This window comes from Eptesicus fuscus, chromosome 11 (genome assembly GCF_027574615.1).
Source record: "Eptesicus fuscus isolate TK198812 chromosome 11, DD_ASM_mEF_20220401, whole genome shotgun sequence".
NCBI lineage: Eukaryota > Metazoa > Chordata > Mammalia > Chiroptera > Vespertilionidae > Eptesicus > Eptesicus fuscus.
This window is the reverse complement of record NC_072483.1, coordinates 44,068,086-44,087,072: the sequence shown is the minus strand read 5'-3', so window position 1 is coordinate 44,087,072 and position 18,987 is coordinate 44,068,086. Positions and strand designations below refer to the sequence as shown.

The window sequence follows — 18,987 nt, the reverse complement described above, 5'->3', positions numbered from 1 at the left end:
AAAACATTATATACAAAGAATGCCTGAAGTATTGACATTGACATGTGAGGTCCACAGGTCTTTAGTCATCCTAGTTTTTGTGATTTTATTCTTTAACTTCTGAGTAAAAGATTTAAACCTTGGAAACATCCAAATTTCTGAGTTAGCCTCATATTTAATTCTAAATTATGACCCTGGAATTATCTACTTTGTTGTTAACAAAATTCTTTTTGCAAGTAAGTTAACCTGTCTTATGGAAAGAGAGAAATAAAGACTTGCTAATTTGTCAATGTTTTTCATTCATAAAACATGATTGAAACTGAGTTTTTTTACTTTTGGAAGAAAAATCATTTTATGCTTCTGCAATATTATGGATTGGCCACTCCATCACATGAATGTACTAGATAATTCTCAGGGGGCTTTATGCATTAATGTCAATACTAAGACACTTCAGACAGTACCTAGCTAGACTTTATACAGCATGTATTTCTCACTCTGCTCTCAGAACACTCTTCATGTGTTAGGGAATTGAACTTAAAGTAAGGGCTATGTTTTATTTACATGAAAGTAATATCAACCTACTTAGATTCCTTTTATAATATTCACCTATTCCACTGATAGGGTGATAAGAAATTGACATATTATGAAAAATATATTACTTTATCAATTCTTTCTGGATACTTATCTCCAGGTACACCTTCACTGGAATATATACTTTTGAATCACTTATAAAAATTATTGCCAGGGGCTTCTGTTTAGAGGATTTCACTTTCCTTCGGGACCCATGGAACTGGCTCGACTTTACAGTCATTACATTTGCGTAAGTGCCTTTTTTGAAACTTCAAAAGAGTATGGTTTGGCTTTATATGACTGTTTATGCTTTGAAAGAATAAGCTTGCTATAACTGTAGAATATTTTGGTGTGATTTATACACTTAAGCTTCGGATTTTAATTTAGTATAACAGAGGTCAAAGTGACATTTCACTTTGGCATAAAGTCTTTGCATTTGGTTGAAATGACAATTTTCACATGTAACAAACACCTAGCAAATTTCATACATGCTGCTTTTTCAACACACACACACACACACTAATAAGAAAGCAAAAGTTTATTCATTTTACATCTGTGAAAATGACTTTTAAAAAATACAGGCACAAACAACTCTGCTGGCTGCACCAATTTTCATTGACCTTACCCATTGACTTTTCCATCCTCTATTAGCTTGGTAAAATAATAGAACATAAATATCTATTAGCATCAAAACATTCCAAATCAAACTGAGGTGCGGGGAGTGGGGGGTGGGGGGGATAAGGTATTTAATATATTAAATTTTTATTTCATCAGCAAATAATTTTAAGTCTTATAAATGGACATACTCTCTCTCTGTCACTTCCTACTTCTAAACTGATTTCTTTTCGTTCTTTCTTATTTCCCATTATGACTTTTGTCATCTCTCTCTTCACCCTCAACATAAACCTTTTATCCATACCTCCCTTCCAGATACACTCAGTATGTGCACAATATCAGCATCCCTGTCTACCTCCACACCCCCACCTTTTTTTATTTCAAGTGGTAAATTTCCCCAAGAGAGAAGAAACTCAGAAAAGTCATAGAAGGTCATTCAGGAGTAGGTGAAATTAGCATGTGGAGGAAAGTGGACCTGCACCACTTGCCCTCATCATTCTCTCCGGAGCGAACTTTTTTAGCCTTTACAGGTGTACTGGGTAGATGGGAAGAGAAGCAGAGCTGATATACTCAGGGCTCCAAATGCTGCCTCTCTCCTCTTCATTCCATAATCTAATTAGAAGTGCCAATTCTTCGCCATTCCCTCTGGCCATGATTTAAAAGAAGGCATGTTGAGACTACTGATTTTTAGAACAAAATAGCAGTAGTGGCAAGAGCATCATTGGTCCCCATAAAATATTGTCCTTAATTTGCCTTTCACTTAAAGGTTACACTAGAAAAACTTTGTCATGTACAACTAGTCAGGCAATCTGCCTTTTCATGCATAAATTTCACTTGCATGATTGTATGCATTTTTTTTTCTAACTGCAACCTAGAAACTACAATTAAGCTTTCTTTTAACTTAATTCTCCTAAGTTACACATGATGTTGATTGCATTTGTTTTTCAAAATGGCAACAGGATTGTGCACTTTATGAAGTTTACATCTGGTTGATGGCCTTAAATTATGTGAATAAAGAAACCTACAGCAATAGACTCTAATATTTAAATTGCTATTGACACAATTATCATTTAAAATCACCAAGAATGTCTTTATAAAAGACCCAAGCAAATATATAAAATCCTGCTTAAATTTTTAATAACTCTGATTTAATTCTACAGGTATGTAACAGAATTTGTAAGCCTAGGCAATTTTTCAGCTCTTCCAACTTTCAGAGAGCTTTGAAAACTATTTCTGTAATCCCAGGTAAGAAGTGGTTAGTGTAAAGCATAAGGCTCCTTGTATCTACAGCTCTTTCTTTGTATCCTGTTATTGTGTTTGTGTGTGAACTCCCTATTGCAGATATGTGACAGAATTTGTGGACCTGGGCAATGTCTCAGCATTGAGAACATTCAGAGTTCTCCGAGCACTGAAAACAATTTCAGTCATTCCAGGTGAGAGCTGGGTTAAAAGCCATCATGTGTTTTTCAGCAACAGCTTCTTTACTTGATATGCGGCATTTCAGAAAATCAGAACCATAATAATCAAAATCATAGTAATCATAGTAGGGTGTTTTAAAGAAAATTATTCTTATTATTGGGACAAAAGTTTTTATGGTCTCACATTTTTTTATTGATTTTTTTTTAGAGAGGCAGGTAGAGGGATAGAGAGATAGAAACATCATTGATGAGAGAGAAACATCCATTTGCTGCTTCCTACACAACCCCTGGTGGGGGGCGAGCCCGAACCCAGGCATGTGCCCTGACCAGGAATGGAATCAGTGACCTCTGGGCTCACAGGTCAATACTCAACCACTGAGCCACACCGGTTGGACTGATCTCACATTTTTTATCAGCCTTGGAGTTTAACAAATTCTTGCCTGAGACACTGAAATATAGAATCTGTATGATTTGTGCTTAGAGATGTCAATTTTTTCTCTATATCAGTTGTAAGGGTTTGGTCCCTATTGAAGGTACCGATCTATAATTTCTTATTTATTGTAGTCATTGATATCTATGCCAATACAATGTAATCTTAATATTGTTTAAAAAGACAAGGGAAGCCTAGGCAGTGTTGCTCAGTGGTTGAGCATCAGCTTATGAACCAGGAGGTCACGGTTCCATTCTCTGTCAGGACACGTGCCTGGGTTGTGAGTTCAATCTCCAGGGTGGGGCATGCAGAAGGCAGCCGACCAATGATTCTTTCTCATCAGTGATATTTCTCTCTATCCCTCTCCATTTCTCTCTGAAATCAATAAAAATAAAATATATATATATATTTCAAAGGCAAGGGAATAAGATAATACAGACTAGCATGAGTCTGCATGGAAAATGTATTATCTTAAGGTGTATTTATACTCCAAATTACCCCCAGTTTTATATCAAAATATTTCTTACTTATAAGTAGAAATTCAAAAATATTTATTCAGGTAATTTGGTATAAAACTGACTCTAATGAAATTATGGGGCAAGTTTCATTAGCAAAAAGAGAAATACAAGAGCCTTTCCCAATATAGGCTTTATGATGACCAGGAATCTTCCCTTATTTTCTCTCCAACATATTGGGATATGGATCTTCATTTCATTGTTTCTTTCTGGAGGTCATCTCCAGAAGCACCAGCCTACCATCAAGTGTTGCTTTTTCACTAGCATTGGCATCATTTTCAGACTTGTGCATGGAATCTATGTTTTCAAGAAAATTGTAAGGCTTTTATTTTTTCAGACCTTTTAAGTCTTCGTGGTAATGGCCTTCTTTCGTTCTTTCAGGCCTGAAGACCATCGTGGGGGCCCTGATCCAGTCTGTGAAGAAGCTCTCAGACGTCATGATCCTGACGGTGTTCTGTCTGAGCGTGTTTGCGCTGATCGGCCTGCAGCTCTTCATGGGCAACCTGCGGAATAAATGTGTACAATGGCCTCCCACCAATTCTTCCCTGGAGGAGCATAGTATAGAGAAGAATATAACTGTAAATTACAATGGCACACTTGTAAATGAAACTGTCATTGAGTTTGACTGGAAATCATATATTCAAGATTCAAGTAAGAATTACTATTATGTAGATTGATTTTTCATTGTTGATCTGCCTTCCATTTAGGCATAGATATATTTTTTTAAATGGTTGCATCACAGTTTGTAATCTCTTAATCACCATATCAATGTTTTCAACATACATTTAATTACTTTATTCATAACTATTCTAATGTTGACTCCTAAATGGCATTTTCTGTTGTATCATCATAAGGGAGGCTGAAGAATTCAGTTAGAAATTTTCCTGGAATTTTTGGTTGCTGTACATTCTCCTTGTGCTGATTGAGAAAATTAAATAACATAAGAATTTCTAAAGCCCTTTTTGAACTGTAAAGTACTATCCAAATGTAACCCATAAAACATTAATTACAGAATGCCTTTCATGTACTAGAAACTGTATAGGATGCTGGGAAATTAATGGTGATTACACATGGCTTCAGGGTGCTTATGTTTTAGTAAGTTATTTTTATTGTCATTTTATGGAAATCAAGTGAGACCTAAAGGCAAACATTACTCTTTTACTGTATTTGTAGAATAAGAATTAAAAGTAGCATTACATAAAATAGAAGGGAATTGGAGTCAATTAAACTTTAAAAAAGAGTAATAAAAAATGTCAAATAAGTCAGTGGATTTATGGGAATTCAGTTTATTTTTATTTCAAGAGTTCAGACTGAATAGTCAAATGTTTAAATAGTCTACTTTAAAGGATGGAAAAAATAATTGGCCTAATATCCTTTCTCTTTTAAAAGTGACAAGAAATGTAAATCAAATTTTCTCTTTTATTTAATTTTAATATCTGCCAGTAGCAATATTTCAAAGGCAGAGAGAGTTAGAACATGATTCATGGGTAACAGGAATGTTCTTTCAGAGAAAAATATTAAATATATGAAACTTAAACTTTAGATGTACTTAAATTTAGCTATATCTTTATTATTTTGAGGTGATGCTTATGGAAAAAATTTATTATTTTAAGATGATAGGGAAAAATCAAAGAAGGGAAGAAACATTAGTGACTTTTTATAAAGGGTTACTGGTGGTTTGATAATTTTTATGGTAATGATAATATAATCTTAAAAATGAATCAGTGTATTTTTATAGTTGCAGATCTAGAAAATACCTTGGTTGCTACAGATGAACTCTTCCATGATATTAATGATATGCCAACAAATAATTTACAAAGTTGTAAATATCTAGATTAAGAAAATACCTTGATTAAGAAAAATACATGTCAGAGCAGTCCATAAAATGTCCCTTATTTACTTCCTATGCCATTAAGTCCACTGATGTCATCAACTCTGAATTTTTTTTAATGTAATAACAAAGAGCTGACTAGAGATGTCATTTAGGGTTTATTTTCTGTAGTGAAAATTTATTGGGTGCCATTGTTCATATATTCAAAGTCAAGGATATCTAAGACCATTTTCAGCTCTAAAATTTGTTTCCTAATAATATTCCATTTGTTGAGAACATTTATTTTAAAGCAAATACAAATATAAACTAAGTAGTTTCTCTTTGAAAGTATTAGAAAATTAAATTTTTTTTTAAACATATTTTATTGATTTCTAAGAGAGAGGAAGGGAGAAGGGATAGAGAGCTAGAAACATCGGACCAGCTGCCTCCTGCACACCCCCCACCGGGGATGTGCCCGCAACCAATGTACATGCCCTTGACCGGAATCGAACCCGGGACCCCTCAGTCCGCAGGCCGACACTCTATCCACTGAGCCAAACCGGTTTCGGCAGAAAATTAAATTTATTAAAATTTTAAAAAATTTCTTCAGATTAAGCTTATAAATCAGTGAATTTAATTGGGAATAAAACTTCAAATAAATACCTGATATAAAAAATTCCTCCAGAAACTACATATTCCTTTCACTTTGTTTAATTTTTAATAAAAGTTAAAAATTCTATCATAATTTTTCTATGTTCAAAGAAAAAAAGTTGTTAGAAATGAAAATTATATTTTGCATTATGTGTTTTGTATGCCTTACAGAACTATGCATTGGATAAATTTCTCTGAAAGCTTAAGATCTAGAAAATATTTCTTCTGAGAAAATCTAAAATTTTTCTTCTGAAAAATTCTTCTTATAAAATGATTATTTAAGTTTGTGTTTCTCTTCTTGTTATCCCTTTACTTATTCATTCAGTAAACTTTATTGAAAGACTACTACATTCCAAATACTACAATGTGGAAATAATTAACTATTAGGCTTTCTTTCAAGGAGAAACAATATTTGTAAACAACTAATTACACTATAGGATAATGAGTATAATAATAATTGAAATATGTACATGTTATTGGCAGCACAGTGGAAGTTCTCAATTTTGCCAATCTTTAGTGGGAAAGAATTAGAGAATATCAAAGAATAATTCACAGAAGTGACTCTTCAACTGAATAGCGAAAGAATCTAAGGAATTTCCAGAGACAGAAAGCTTTGAGATAATGTAGTATTCATCTATAATAATTATTTAAGCTTTAGTATTTAAGATTATTTTTGTTTTATTTGTTTTATATAACTTGACATGACTTACTAGTATGTATCCTTTACATAAAGACACCTATAAAAAATAAAATAAAAGCCACCTATGATATATTCTGGAAGTTGGTGTAATGTAAATTATAGTTAATTATTAAACTTTTAAAAATTGTGTTTAAAAATATAGAAGACCAAAAAAGATATAATACCTTTATTTTGAAACATGTGACTGTTTGGAGAAGGCAAAGGAATCCATTTTATTTTTATCTACTTTTACAGAATGCAATTTTTATTTTTTATGAGGGTTGTAGAAAAACACTGATACCTCTTAAAATATTATGTTAATACCTATAGTTACCACTAATTTTACATTTACAAAGAACAAATGCTTTAAAAAAAAAAAGAACAAATGCTTTGTACTAGTAAGCATTTTATCCCCTTAATGTAATATCTAACATTTGTAGGGAGAAGGGGCAAATACCTGTGTCTTTGAATTATATAGTGTACTTTAAATTACTCGATGAACTCTAAAAGTAGTGCCTGATCTTCTTGTTCTCATTTTTCAATGTAATGCAAATGTTCATCACATGACTTTCTTTTTTCTAAATAGGATATCATTATTTTCTGGAAGGTTTTTTAGATGCATTACTATGTGGAAATAGCTCCGATGCAGGGTAAGCCAATAATATGTGTGTGTTCCTGTATATGTGCATGTATATATATACACACTTATTTTGTCTCTTTTTTGTGGAAACTGACAGATAACAGCCAATTAACTTTATACTAATTTAGTATAATTATGGTTACTTATAAGGTGACAACTTATCTAAATATTAGACAAGCACTTACGTTTTATAACTTTAACTCTAATGCTGTTTTTAAAAATAAGTTTTTATTGATATCAGAAAGGAAGGGAGAGGGAGAGAGAGATAGAAACATCAACGATGTGAGAGAATCATTGATCGGCTGCCTCCTGCACACCCCACACTGGAGATCAAGCCCGCAACCCGGGCATCTGCCTGACTGGGAATTGAACCATGACCTCCTGGTTCATAGGTCGATGCTCAACCAGTGAGCCACTCCAGCCAGGCTCTAATGCTTTTTTTCTTAGATGAGCATATATGAGCCAAGAGTCAACTCTGGAGACTTCCATAGTAGGGACAATGAAAAAGAGATAAAATGCTAATTATTGACAGAAAACAAATTTGTAAAATATTGTTAGAAATTCTATGCAATATGTTAATGATGACATCAGTGGCTAGTAAAATTATGTTGTAAAAAATTGAGAAAAGTATTAGTTACTTATTTATCATACTTCTAGTCCTTGAAATAGACGATGTTATAACATGCTACCAGAATAAAATTTAAAAAAGGCACAATTTCTTGTAAAACTTTCTTTTTCCCCATTACAGCCAATGTCCAGAAGGATACGTATGTATGAAAGCTGGTAGAAATCCCAACTATGGCTATACAAGCTTTGATACTTTCAGTTGGGCTTTTTTGTCCCTGTTTCGACTGATGACTCAGGACTTCTGGGAAAACCTTTACCAACTGGTGAGAACCTGAAGCAACACACATTGCATTTAAGTAGAAGTATATAAGAAAACCAAGTTAATTATGAAGTTCAAACCACAGCATAATATAATAGAAAGGGCACAACTTGAAATCAGAAGATTTGAGTTCCTTTATCCTATCGATTATAACATTTATTAAGCATAGTGATGCTGGGTTCAGTGATTCTCTCTAATTTCCCCTGGACTCAAAACTTACTAACCACCCTCAGAGACACAGCTTCCCCAACAGAAGGCACACCTTCTCCTTGGCTCCATCTACACCCTCAGTTATTATCTACATCCCTCAGGCGGCAGGGGATGAAAATTCATAGGCAGATGTAGAAAGATGATTTTGGTTTCTTCCTTGACTTTCATTTAAGACTCAGCTCCTTGATGAAGCTCTCCAGGGTATTTCACTCAATTCTGTTTTATTCTTGGTAATTCTAAGAATTCCTTCCTGGAGTTCAAAAAATGTGAATGCATGAGTTAGGGAAGAAGAGGTTAAGGTTAAAAAAAACAACAACAACAAAGAAGTGAGAGGGTGTGTGGCCATCATTATTGTTGTTTAGGTCAGAATCCTTCAAAATACACAAGTAAGTTGAAAGTTGGGGCCACCAGTTAATGAAATAATATTGAAAACTAATGCTGATGTTGTTGTTTCCAGACATTACGTGCTGCTGGGAAAACATACATGATCTTTTTTGTGCTGGTCATCTTCTTGGGCTCATTCTATCTCATAAATTTGATCCTGGCTGTGGTGGCCATGGCCTATGAGGAACAGAACCAGGCCACCATGGAAGAGGCAGAGCAGAAAGAGGCTGAATTTCAGCAGATGCTCGAACAGCTTAAAAAGCAGCAAGAGGCAGCTCAGGTAAATTCATCAAATGAAATATGTCCTGTCTCATGATATGATATTTTTTATTGTTATGGTTGTTACAAAAATACTGGAAAGAGAGAGACAGATGATTTGATTGTATTTAAGAGAAGTTGGTAGTAGAGGAGATTAGTAAAGATTTCTACATTTTTGAGCATCTATATAGATCCTTTAGTTTAGTCATTCTACATTGTTTAAAATATTAAACACAATCGAACACTCTCATGCTATTTTAATCAGCTGAATATTTTTAGAATAAAAGGGAAATATGATTTTTGGGTCTTCTCAAGTGAGAGACACTTACTGAATGAGTATACTGGCATTTGGAAAAAATCCTAAGAAATCATCTTTTCTTAGAAAAAAAACTTAATTGTTTATTTAAAAAATTTATTGGAAATTAAAAATTTTCACCTCTTTCTTAGGAGATAGTCCATTCTTTCAATAACCAAAATTATATTGTTTTAATGTGGTTCTTAATTGCCTTTCTTAAGTAAATAAGGAACTCATCAAATAATATAATGTTCTCTGATATAGCAATATCCAATAGTGATATGGAAGTTATCAGTTCTTGTGGTGATCAGGTAACCTAAGGTTTACTTGTTCTTATAGGGAGGTGTCCCTATTCATAGTTCAATAAAATTCCTTTTCTATCACTTCCATCTTTCCTCACTCTTTAGTTTAGCATACACACTCAGTGTCTTTACCCAAGTTGATTGGGTAACATTAATTTACTTGAAGGAATCCCTGTATTGAGTGCACTCTGGAGACAATAATAGTAATCAAACACTGCCAGCTTCATACCAGTACAATCTACAATACAAAACTTTGTTTTGGTCCCATGCTCACATGGCCAGCAGGAACCAGTGTGAGCTGAAGCTGGGGACTCTACTGGGGAAGTGAATGTTTTGTCTTGCTTGGTAGGAACTATTGCCCCTCCCCTCTCTAGTCTTCTGATAGAGCATGATGCAGGACTGAGGAAGGGGTTTTACTACCTTCCATGGATTTTATTGACAATATTTTGAGGATATTGGACAGCACAGTTTCAATAACTGGAGAGAGGACCTCAGCTCTTATCACATTTTTCCTGCCTTTGGATATGACCTCAACTAACTCATCAGCTTTTCTCACAAGTGCCAGTTTCTTTTTCAGAGAAGAGAAGACAGTGCTAAGTAAATACCAATTTTTAGAGTACATGAAATCCCCAAAAGTACAATAAATATCTGTTCTTGTTGATGCCTGATTGATCCTTTTGAATATGTGGTCTGTGAAGCACAACACAGACCCAATAAATGTTAGCACAGAGAACACCAAGTTAACTCTGCAAGCGTTCATTGGGTGGAAAGAAAACATAATTCCCTCTAATAATGGCAGAGCTGCTTCTATGTAAGATCAGCTTGAGTCAGCCAAATGTATTTTTTAAATGTCATGCAAATAGTTGGGCCACTTTTTAAAAAGATAAAGTCTTCTCTAGCGCCATGCTAAAACCATTTCTCCCCAATGTAGCAGGCAGCCACTGTAACCGCCTCAGAGCATTCCAGAGAACCCAGTGCAGCAGGCAGGCTCTCAGACAGCTCATCTGAAGCCTCCAAGTTGAGTTCCAAGAGTGCTAAGGAGAGAAGAAACCGGAGAAAGAAGAGAAAACAGAAAGAACAGTCCGGTGGGGAAGAGAAAGATGAGGATGAATTCCAAAAATCTGAATCTGAAGACAGCATCAGGAGGAAAGGGTTTCGCTTCTCCATTGAAGGGAATCGCTTGACCTATGAAAAGAGGTACTCCTCCCCACACCAGGTATGGCACTACTGAGTTCAATGATGCCCGGATGAAAATGAGAATGCTGAAACAGGGGGAGAATCAAATCAGACTTATGAATCTTCATCAACTGAATTGACTGCTATGTTCATTATACTTAAACCCATCCTTTCTTCACATAGTTATGAGAAAATTATTCTCTATCTATATGGAAGTCTTACAGCCCGGTGTAGTTGAGACAATACTGAGTTGAAAGTGAGGAGCCCTGGATTCTCATCCTAATACTGTCTGCTGCTATTTGTAACTAATGACATTTAGTAGTTCTGATCATCAACTTTTTAAAATTAAATTTATTGGGGTGACATTGGTTAATGAAATTATATAGGTTTCAGGAGTACAATTCTGTAATACATCAGTAAATTGTATTGGGTGTTCACCACCCCAAGTCAAGTCTCCTTCCATTACCATTTATGCCCCCTTTCCTCGGCTTGTTGTTGTTGTTGTTGTTAATCAACAGTGATTTTTAGAGAGAGTGAAAGGGAGGGAGGGGGAGAGAGAAAGAGGGAAAGAGAAACATATATGTAAAGAGACACATCGATTAGTTGCCTGACACACGTACCCAGACCGGGGCTGGGGATCAAACCTACAACCCAGATACATGCCCTTGACCGGGAATCAAACCCATGACCCATTTGTGTGAAGGCCAATAACTCCAACCACTTAGCAACAGCAGCCAGGGCTCCTCAGCTTTTTTAATGAAAAAAAAAAAGTGGATTTTGGACTAGCTAATCAGTCTTTTTGGTCATTTTATACTGGTCCCTCCCCCCCCCCCAAATTTCTTTATAAAACATCATGTGTGCTTCTGAAAATATGAGTCATGGTATACTTTATCGAAAAGTTCATCAGTCTGATTTCAGAAATTTTGACTTCAAGTTCCAAGATATTGAGCCTTATAGATGAAGCAGACATTATGATTAATTTAAAGTGATTTTAGAAAGATGTACTAAAGCAATTTGTGAAAGGTGATGAAATTCCTTGGAAGGAAAGAGCAATGAAAACAAAGGTAGCCTTATTACGGCCATGCTACTGATATTAATCGATAGTTTACAATGTCCATAGTGATATTCCAATGTTTCCTTTTCAATTTGAAAAACGGTAGCTCAGGGTTCTGTTTTTCAATATCTTTAAGTTGCAATCTGTCTCCCCATTCATTAATCTCCAGGACTCGAAACCTTCTCTTATAAAACAAATTTCACTTAATCTGAAAATGCACATAAAATGAAAATGTTATAAAATGAAAATGTTATTAATCAAAAGGAATGAATCATGTTATGTCATGAATGCTAAAATCTCCTTCAACTTAATCTTGCAAATTAAAAACACATTTCAAATGGCTATATTAATATGATTTTACTTATTTTTTTCTATTTGGTTTCCAACTTCAGTCTTTGTTGAGCATCCGTGGCTCCATCTTTTCTCCAAGGCGCAATAGCAGAACAAGCCTTTTCAGCTTTAGAGGGCGAGCGAAGGATGTGGGATCAGAGAATGACTTTGCTGATGATGAGCACAGCACCTTTGAGGATAATGAGAGCCGGAGGGACTCCTTGTTTGTGCCCCGACGACATGGAGAACGGCGCAACAGTAACCTAAGTCAGACCAGCCGGTCATCCCGGGTGCTGGCAGTGTTTCCAGCGAGTGGGAAGATGCACAGCACTGTGGATTGCAATGGTGTGGTTTCCTTGGTTGGTGGACCCTCGGTTCCTACATCGCCTGTTGGACAGCTTCTGCCAGAGGTGATAATAGATAAGCCAGCTACTGATGACAATGTAAGGAAGTTTTAAACAGTTCAGGCATGGCTGGCCTATTACTGCTGCACCAGCCAGTGTTTCTACAGAATGGAACCCCTTGAGAATGATTCCTGGTTGGTCAAGCTGTGAATGCACCTGCATCTTGTAATACCTTTATAGACTAACCGACTAAAACTTAAAGCCTCAACACTCTCTTGCATAACACGTGAATGCACTTACTTATTAAACACGCTAAGGATAAATTAGACACAGTCCTAAGTTAATGGCTCCAGTTGGAGGATTTGCTATATACCCATGCTGAACTTAGATAGTAGGGCATCTTCTAAAGCCTGGTATAAAAGTGAATGGATGATGTCCATGTTTAAGTGTAAAGGGTGTATAATAAATCTTTCCAACAGTGTCTTCAATATAGCCCTGCTTTAGTTTAGAAGATTTTTAAGAACACTGTGCCTAAATACATAGCTTCATTGTCCTCTTAAAATTTCTAGTACTCATATTTGTCTTACTAAAAAAAAAAATGCTGATATAGGCTTTCTCAAAACATCTTAGTGAAAAGAAACAAATAAATGATCAATACAGACAGGTGAAATAATTGTCTGTGTTCAAAGGTATGTTATATGTTTGTAATGCATACCCTGCTGATGAGGAATTTCTAAACACATGCTGCCTCATTAGACTGTTAACTCACTTGGAAATATATCAGCATGATGAGGCATGACTAAGTCAGTATCAGATGACTTATTGCTTTGGTACCCTGGATGAAACTGTTGTCCATGCAGCATGTGTGTGTGTGTGTTCTTTAAACATACATTTTGTGTTGTCAATGACCATCTATGTCTTGTGCCCAGAAACTGAGATGGCAATTACATGTGTTATGATCATTTGTATTTCTTTAAAAATAAATGGCTTCCTTTCTCAAAAGAAAATGCCCTAATCATTTATATGAATTTTTCAAGTTGTTGGTTTTTCACTATTAGTTCTAAAATAAAGGGAACTGTTAAATATGTCTCTCAAGAGATTATCAACTATATCTAAATTGCATCATGTCTCATAAAATTAAGAAATGAGAAGTTTAAAAAAAACTCAGTTTTTGCTGTATGGCTAAACAGTTGACAGTTTGGACACTCCAGGTTAATTATACAATAAGTCAGCAATATCTGCCATCACCAACTAAATATGAAAGTGCATGATGCATGTGTTTCATGCAATTCACTGTGTCACGTTAGTTGTTTACTCATCATATTGTTTAAGTTAATTATTTAATACATCAGCATTTTCTTTACAGGGAACAACTACTGAAACTGAAATGAGAAAAAGACGGTCAAGTTCTTTCCATGTCTCCCTGGATTTTCTAGAAGATCCTTCTCAAAGGCAAAGAGCGATGAGTATAGCCAGCATTTTAACAAATACAGTAGAAGGTTTGTAACAAATTCCATTCAATTCATTTTACTAAACTTGTAGTCTCTTTGAAACAAGTATCTTTATTTGTGCATTGGAAGCAGTATATTCTGGGGAGAATATAGTAGGTCTTATTCAAGAGTTATTATTTGTTATACCTACTAAGAAGTCCTAGAAGCTTTAAAAAAATCTTTAAACTCAGTGATATTGGACCTCTAACAAATGTTTTCCTGTGTGTAGAAAATCCTTGAAAATGCAAAATAAGCATTTCTTTTTTAAAAAGAGTTAATATAAGTTTATTTTATTTTATTTTCAATCTTTATTGTTGAAAGTGTTACATAGGTCCTCCTTTTTCACCCATTAACCTCTTCCAGCCCACTCCCGTCCTCTCTGCCCAGGCCCCCACCGCCCCATTATCTGTGTCCAAGAATTATGCATATATGCATACAAGTTCTTGGTTGATCTCTTCCCACCTGCCTTCCCCTGCCTTCTCTCTGAGGTTCAACAGTCTGTTCATGCTTCTATGACTCTAGGTCTATTTTTTGATTACCAGTTTATTTGGTTCATTAGATTCCACATATGAGTGAGATCATGTGAATAAGCATTTCTATTAGGGGTTTCTAATCCCATTAGTCATAGTGATCCTCTCTTCTGTTCTACTTAGTTTAAGACTTCCAACATCAACCTCAATACTCTCAAGATTGCAAGAGAGAAGTAGGTCATTTTTGCAAAGTAAAAACAAATTTAAAAAACTATTCTTGGCTCATGTTGATCCCTACCCTTTTTCTTACAGCCAGAGGATAATAGCTTAGCCAGATATTAACACAGAATGACACTTCCCCAATCCATGTTTCTATTGAGACTTCATTTAAAAGATGATTCATTTAAGTTAAAGGCTGAGCCACATTATCAATACATACAAGAAAAAAAAACTATTCTTTGCTACATCTGTTCTATGTTATGTCTAAAGAAATATCTTCAGGAGTCTAAATACTTTAGGTTTTTGTTTTGTTATAAGTACAAAAGGGGTTGACTCTGTAGCAATGGGAAACGTGTTGATTTCTGAACAGAAGTCTAGTGTATCTGAAATAAATGTGTGTATAAAATAAATCTTTTGGTGGTTGTTCTTTTTTTTTTTTTCCATTCTAGAACTTGAAGAATCCAGGCAGAAATGCCCGCCCTGTTGGTACAAATTTGCCAACATATTCTTAATCTGGGACTGTTCACCATATTGGTTAAAAGTGAAACATATTGTCAACCTGGTTGTGATGGACCCATTTGTTGACCTGACCATCACCATCTGTATTGTCTTAAATACTCTTTTCATGGCCATGGAACACTACCCCATGACAGAGCAGTTCAATCATGTGCTTACAGTAGGAAACTTGGTAAGCATATTAGAAGGTAAATGTGTTCTGTCTTTGATTTTTTTTGTTTGAGAAACTGTTTACATTTAATAGCTTATAGCAGTCTTTCCACCACACTTCCTACTCCTGGCTCCCAAAAGATAGGAAATATATCTAGCTGGCTACACTATATATTTTGCCAACAATAATAGCCCTTGATGTCAGAGCAAAAAACAGAAATGTAATAGGCATAGGATTATTTGAAAAGTCAATATTGATACAGTACTTATAATATTTTTAAGATGCAGAAACAGTTTAAGAACACACTTTTTGAAATAATATTATCATAGTTCCCCTACCGGTAGAAGACTAAAATAAAATTGTAGATCCTTTTATCTTGCCTGGCCATCATCATTATAAGCAAGAATTTAACCAGTCAAAACATCTCCAGCTTTTCCACTTCCAGGATCTAGGTAGGACATATATTGTTTTATCCATTTATTCTATATCAAAACTATAAAATATTGAAATTGTCCAGTACATTTTGTGTATTATATGATTAACAAGGCCATTTTGGTTGAAGGTTGCCACTTGATTCTCTTCTGTGCTTAAAAAAAACATAAATTATTAATTTGTTTGTCAATTGACTCAACTTAGGAATATTAACTTTTATTTGCTGAAAGAGGGCTCTAAAGTAATGCATGCATTTGCCATATTTGTTTTGAGATTTAGGATTTTTGATGGTAAAAGCAGAACATGTAAAATGTACTGCATTGTAGTATTTACATTTTCAAAGCACTAGGGTTTAGACTATGGAAGTAAATTTATTTTTTCATGTGCTTAACAAATTGATAATAGTAATATTATATTATTATAATGATATTATATTATTATTATATTATTATAATAGATATGCATGTTTAATAACTATCTGATTTGAGGGAAATGAGAATAAACTTATAGATAAATAAAATTGTTCCTGGGCAAAATCTTGTCAGTACTTGTGCTGTATAAAGTCTGGAGAAAAGGCAGGTTGATTTAATGAGTGGAACATTGGTTAAAAATAGATTTTCACTCAAATCTTAGTTTTCCCATTTTCCAATTGTATGTTACCAGGCAAGTCATTGACCCCATCTAAAGTCCATTTTCCTCAACAATAGGTAATTATAATACTTGTCTTAGCCATTTAATAAACTTCTGTGAGGCCCGGCCAGCATGGCTCAGTGGTTGAGCATCAACCCATGAACCAGGAGGTCATGGTTCAATTCCTGGTCAGGGCACATGTCCAGGGTGCGAGCTTGATCCCCAATGTAGGGCCCGCAGGAGGCAGCCGATCAATGATTCTCATCATTGATGTTTCTATCTCTCTCTCCCTCTCCCTTCCTCTCTGAAATCAATAAAAATATTTTTTTAAAAACTTCTGTGAGAATAAAATGAATTAATGTCTGTGAGAGCCTTTTATCAATTATAATTGGGTAAGCTAGCAATAGAATCATTATGGGGAAAGTAGCATAAGCATTTTGTTCTAAGAGCAAATATTGTGTCATTCTACTTTATCATTATTTGATGGAATTACAGTAATTTTGTTTTGATCTTAGGTTTTCACTGGGATCTTTACAGCAGAAATGTTTCTGAAAATTATTGCCATGGATCCTTACTATTATTTCCAAGAAGGATGGAATATCTTTGATGGTTTTATTGTGACCCTTAGCCTGGTAGAACTTGGCCTCGCCAACGTGGAAGGATTATCAGTTCTCCGTTCATTTCGATTGGTAAAAACAAACAAATAAACAAAAATAGCAACAACAAAATCTTTCCAATAACCAGGGTTTTTGCATAACACTATTATAGATTTGAACACACAACCACTAACATTTTCATTTTTTTGTGTGTGTAACATTTGCATTGTCAGAAACTGTTCTTAAATGGATAAAATTTCCTCACTTATTTCAAAAAGTGTTTATTGCAAAAAGTATAGTCATGTAAAGTTTAATATAGTTCTCAGTTACCATTCTGACTAATTATTGTTTCTAGAGATAACTACAGTCAATATTTCTGGATCTAAAAAATATTTATAATGAAAATCTATCTCATTTTAGTAGTAACTTAAAATATAAACACCCCTTTGTAACAATGAATGATGATCAGATACAAGATGTGCAAGCAGAAACTTGTTCTAATTCTACCTCTGAAAAATGAGCTTCTTCACAAAAATCACAGGAAAGAAAGCTGTAGGGTTACTTAACATGCCCATTGATTCACATATATGTTCTTACACATCAGGGAAAGAATTATAATCATGGGAAATATTCCAAATTTTAAAATGCAGGCACATCTAGCTATGGCAGTGCCTCAAAGGAGCATTAATAAATAATAAATACTTTTCTCCACTTATAGTAGAACTCAATATGATGTTACTTTGCATGCTGTTAACAAATAAGTATCAGCAGAAATCATTGCAATTTCTATGTTAATATTAGTGTCAGGCCTAGTTTGGCTTATAACCACCTTCACTAAACAAATTAAGCACATTTGAACCCCGCATAAGCATTAAACATCTACTCTTAGGGAAAATGATCTACATGGTTAAAATATGTAAGAACCAGATTCTTGTTAGAAGGTCCAAAATTACCATGAGCCTGAGAAGGTTCAAAGACAGGGTAGATGTTATAACAGATTCAATATTAATCATAATTTCTTGGTAAATCATAATATATATATAACCCTCTTAAAGGTCATGATAACTTTTTATTTTTTATTTTCCAGCTTCGAGTTTTCAAGTTGGCAAAATCTTGGCCAACATTAAACATGCTAATAAAGATCATCGGCAACTCAGTGGGAGCTCTGGGTAACCTCACCTTGGTGTTGGCCATCATTGTCTTCATTTTTGCTGTGGTTGGCATGCAGCTCTTTGGTAAAAGCTACAAAGATTGTGTCTGCAAAATCAATGAAGACTGTATACTCCCACGTTGGCACATGAATGACTTCTTCCACTCCTTTCTGATTGTGTTCCGTGTGCTGTGTGGAGAGTGGATAGAGACCATGTGGGACTGCATGGAGGTCGCTGGTCAAGCCATGTGCCTTACTGTCTTCATGATGGTCATGGTCATTGGAAACCTGGTGGTATGCACCCATTTAAGATATGTGTTTCAGAAATAGATTAAGAGCACAATAGAATGGTGACATTTTATCCAAAACAAAAACTATGATTAATAATTTTGAAAGTCTCTTACCTTGTATATGCTTATAGTCTCAGTTTGACAACACAGCAATATAGCAGGGACTCTACAGTAATACTCAACACCACTTTGTCAATCATGTCATCACATTTATTATGTGAATTCCTATACAGTATCATATTGAAGACAGGCCTAATAGGATATGTTGGGAACATTCAGAGACAAGAGAAGGAAAAGTCTGGAAGCAATTTAGAGAAAACCCACTCTTACTTGCTAGTTTAGAACTAAAGAGTAAAGCCTTTAAGTTTTCCTACTGATTTTACCATTTTCTTGTCCCTTCATGGCAATAGTAACAGTCACTCTCTGGATTAGCCAATTCTCTAGTGGCTCTCAGTCAAAACAAGGGTTGGCTAATAAGTCCTGAGGTTACCTGAATT

The 18,987-nt window shown here is 34.8% G+C and overlaps 1 protein-coding gene across 7 annotated transcripts in view; it reads left to right on the top strand.

Moving 5' to 3' along the window:
• LOC103283505 (sodium channel protein type 1 subunit alpha) overlaps positions 1–18,987 on the top strand; it is a 72,997-nt gene that overhangs the window by 18,789 nt on the left and 35,221 nt on the right. Inside the window, exons 4-15 of one of the 7 annotated variants that reach the window (XM_054722810.1) lie at positions 671–799; positions 2,506–2,597; positions 3,909–4,085; positions 7,254–7,317; positions 8,056–8,197; positions 8,861–9,067; positions 10,577–10,858; positions 12,265–12,645; positions 13,913–14,045; positions 15,175–15,413; positions 16,970–17,143; positions 18,138–18,494. In XM_054722810.1, the coding sequence (XP_054578785.1) occupies positions 671–799; positions 2,506–2,597; positions 3,909–4,085; positions 7,254–7,317; positions 8,056–8,197; positions 8,861–9,067; positions 10,577–10,858; positions 12,265–12,645; positions 13,913–14,045; positions 15,175–15,413; positions 16,970–17,143; positions 18,138–18,494 (2,377 nt within the window). Of the gene's footprint in view, positions 1–670; positions 800–2,505; positions 2,598–3,908; positions 4,179–7,253; positions 7,318–8,055; positions 8,198–8,860; positions 9,068–10,573; positions 10,859–12,264; positions 12,646–13,898; positions 14,046–15,174; positions 15,414–16,969; positions 17,144–18,137; positions 18,495–18,987 lie in introns of all 7 variants that reach the window. The other 6 variants (XM_054722811.1, XM_054722809.1, XM_054722807.1 and 3 more) reach the window with 6 other exon arrangements.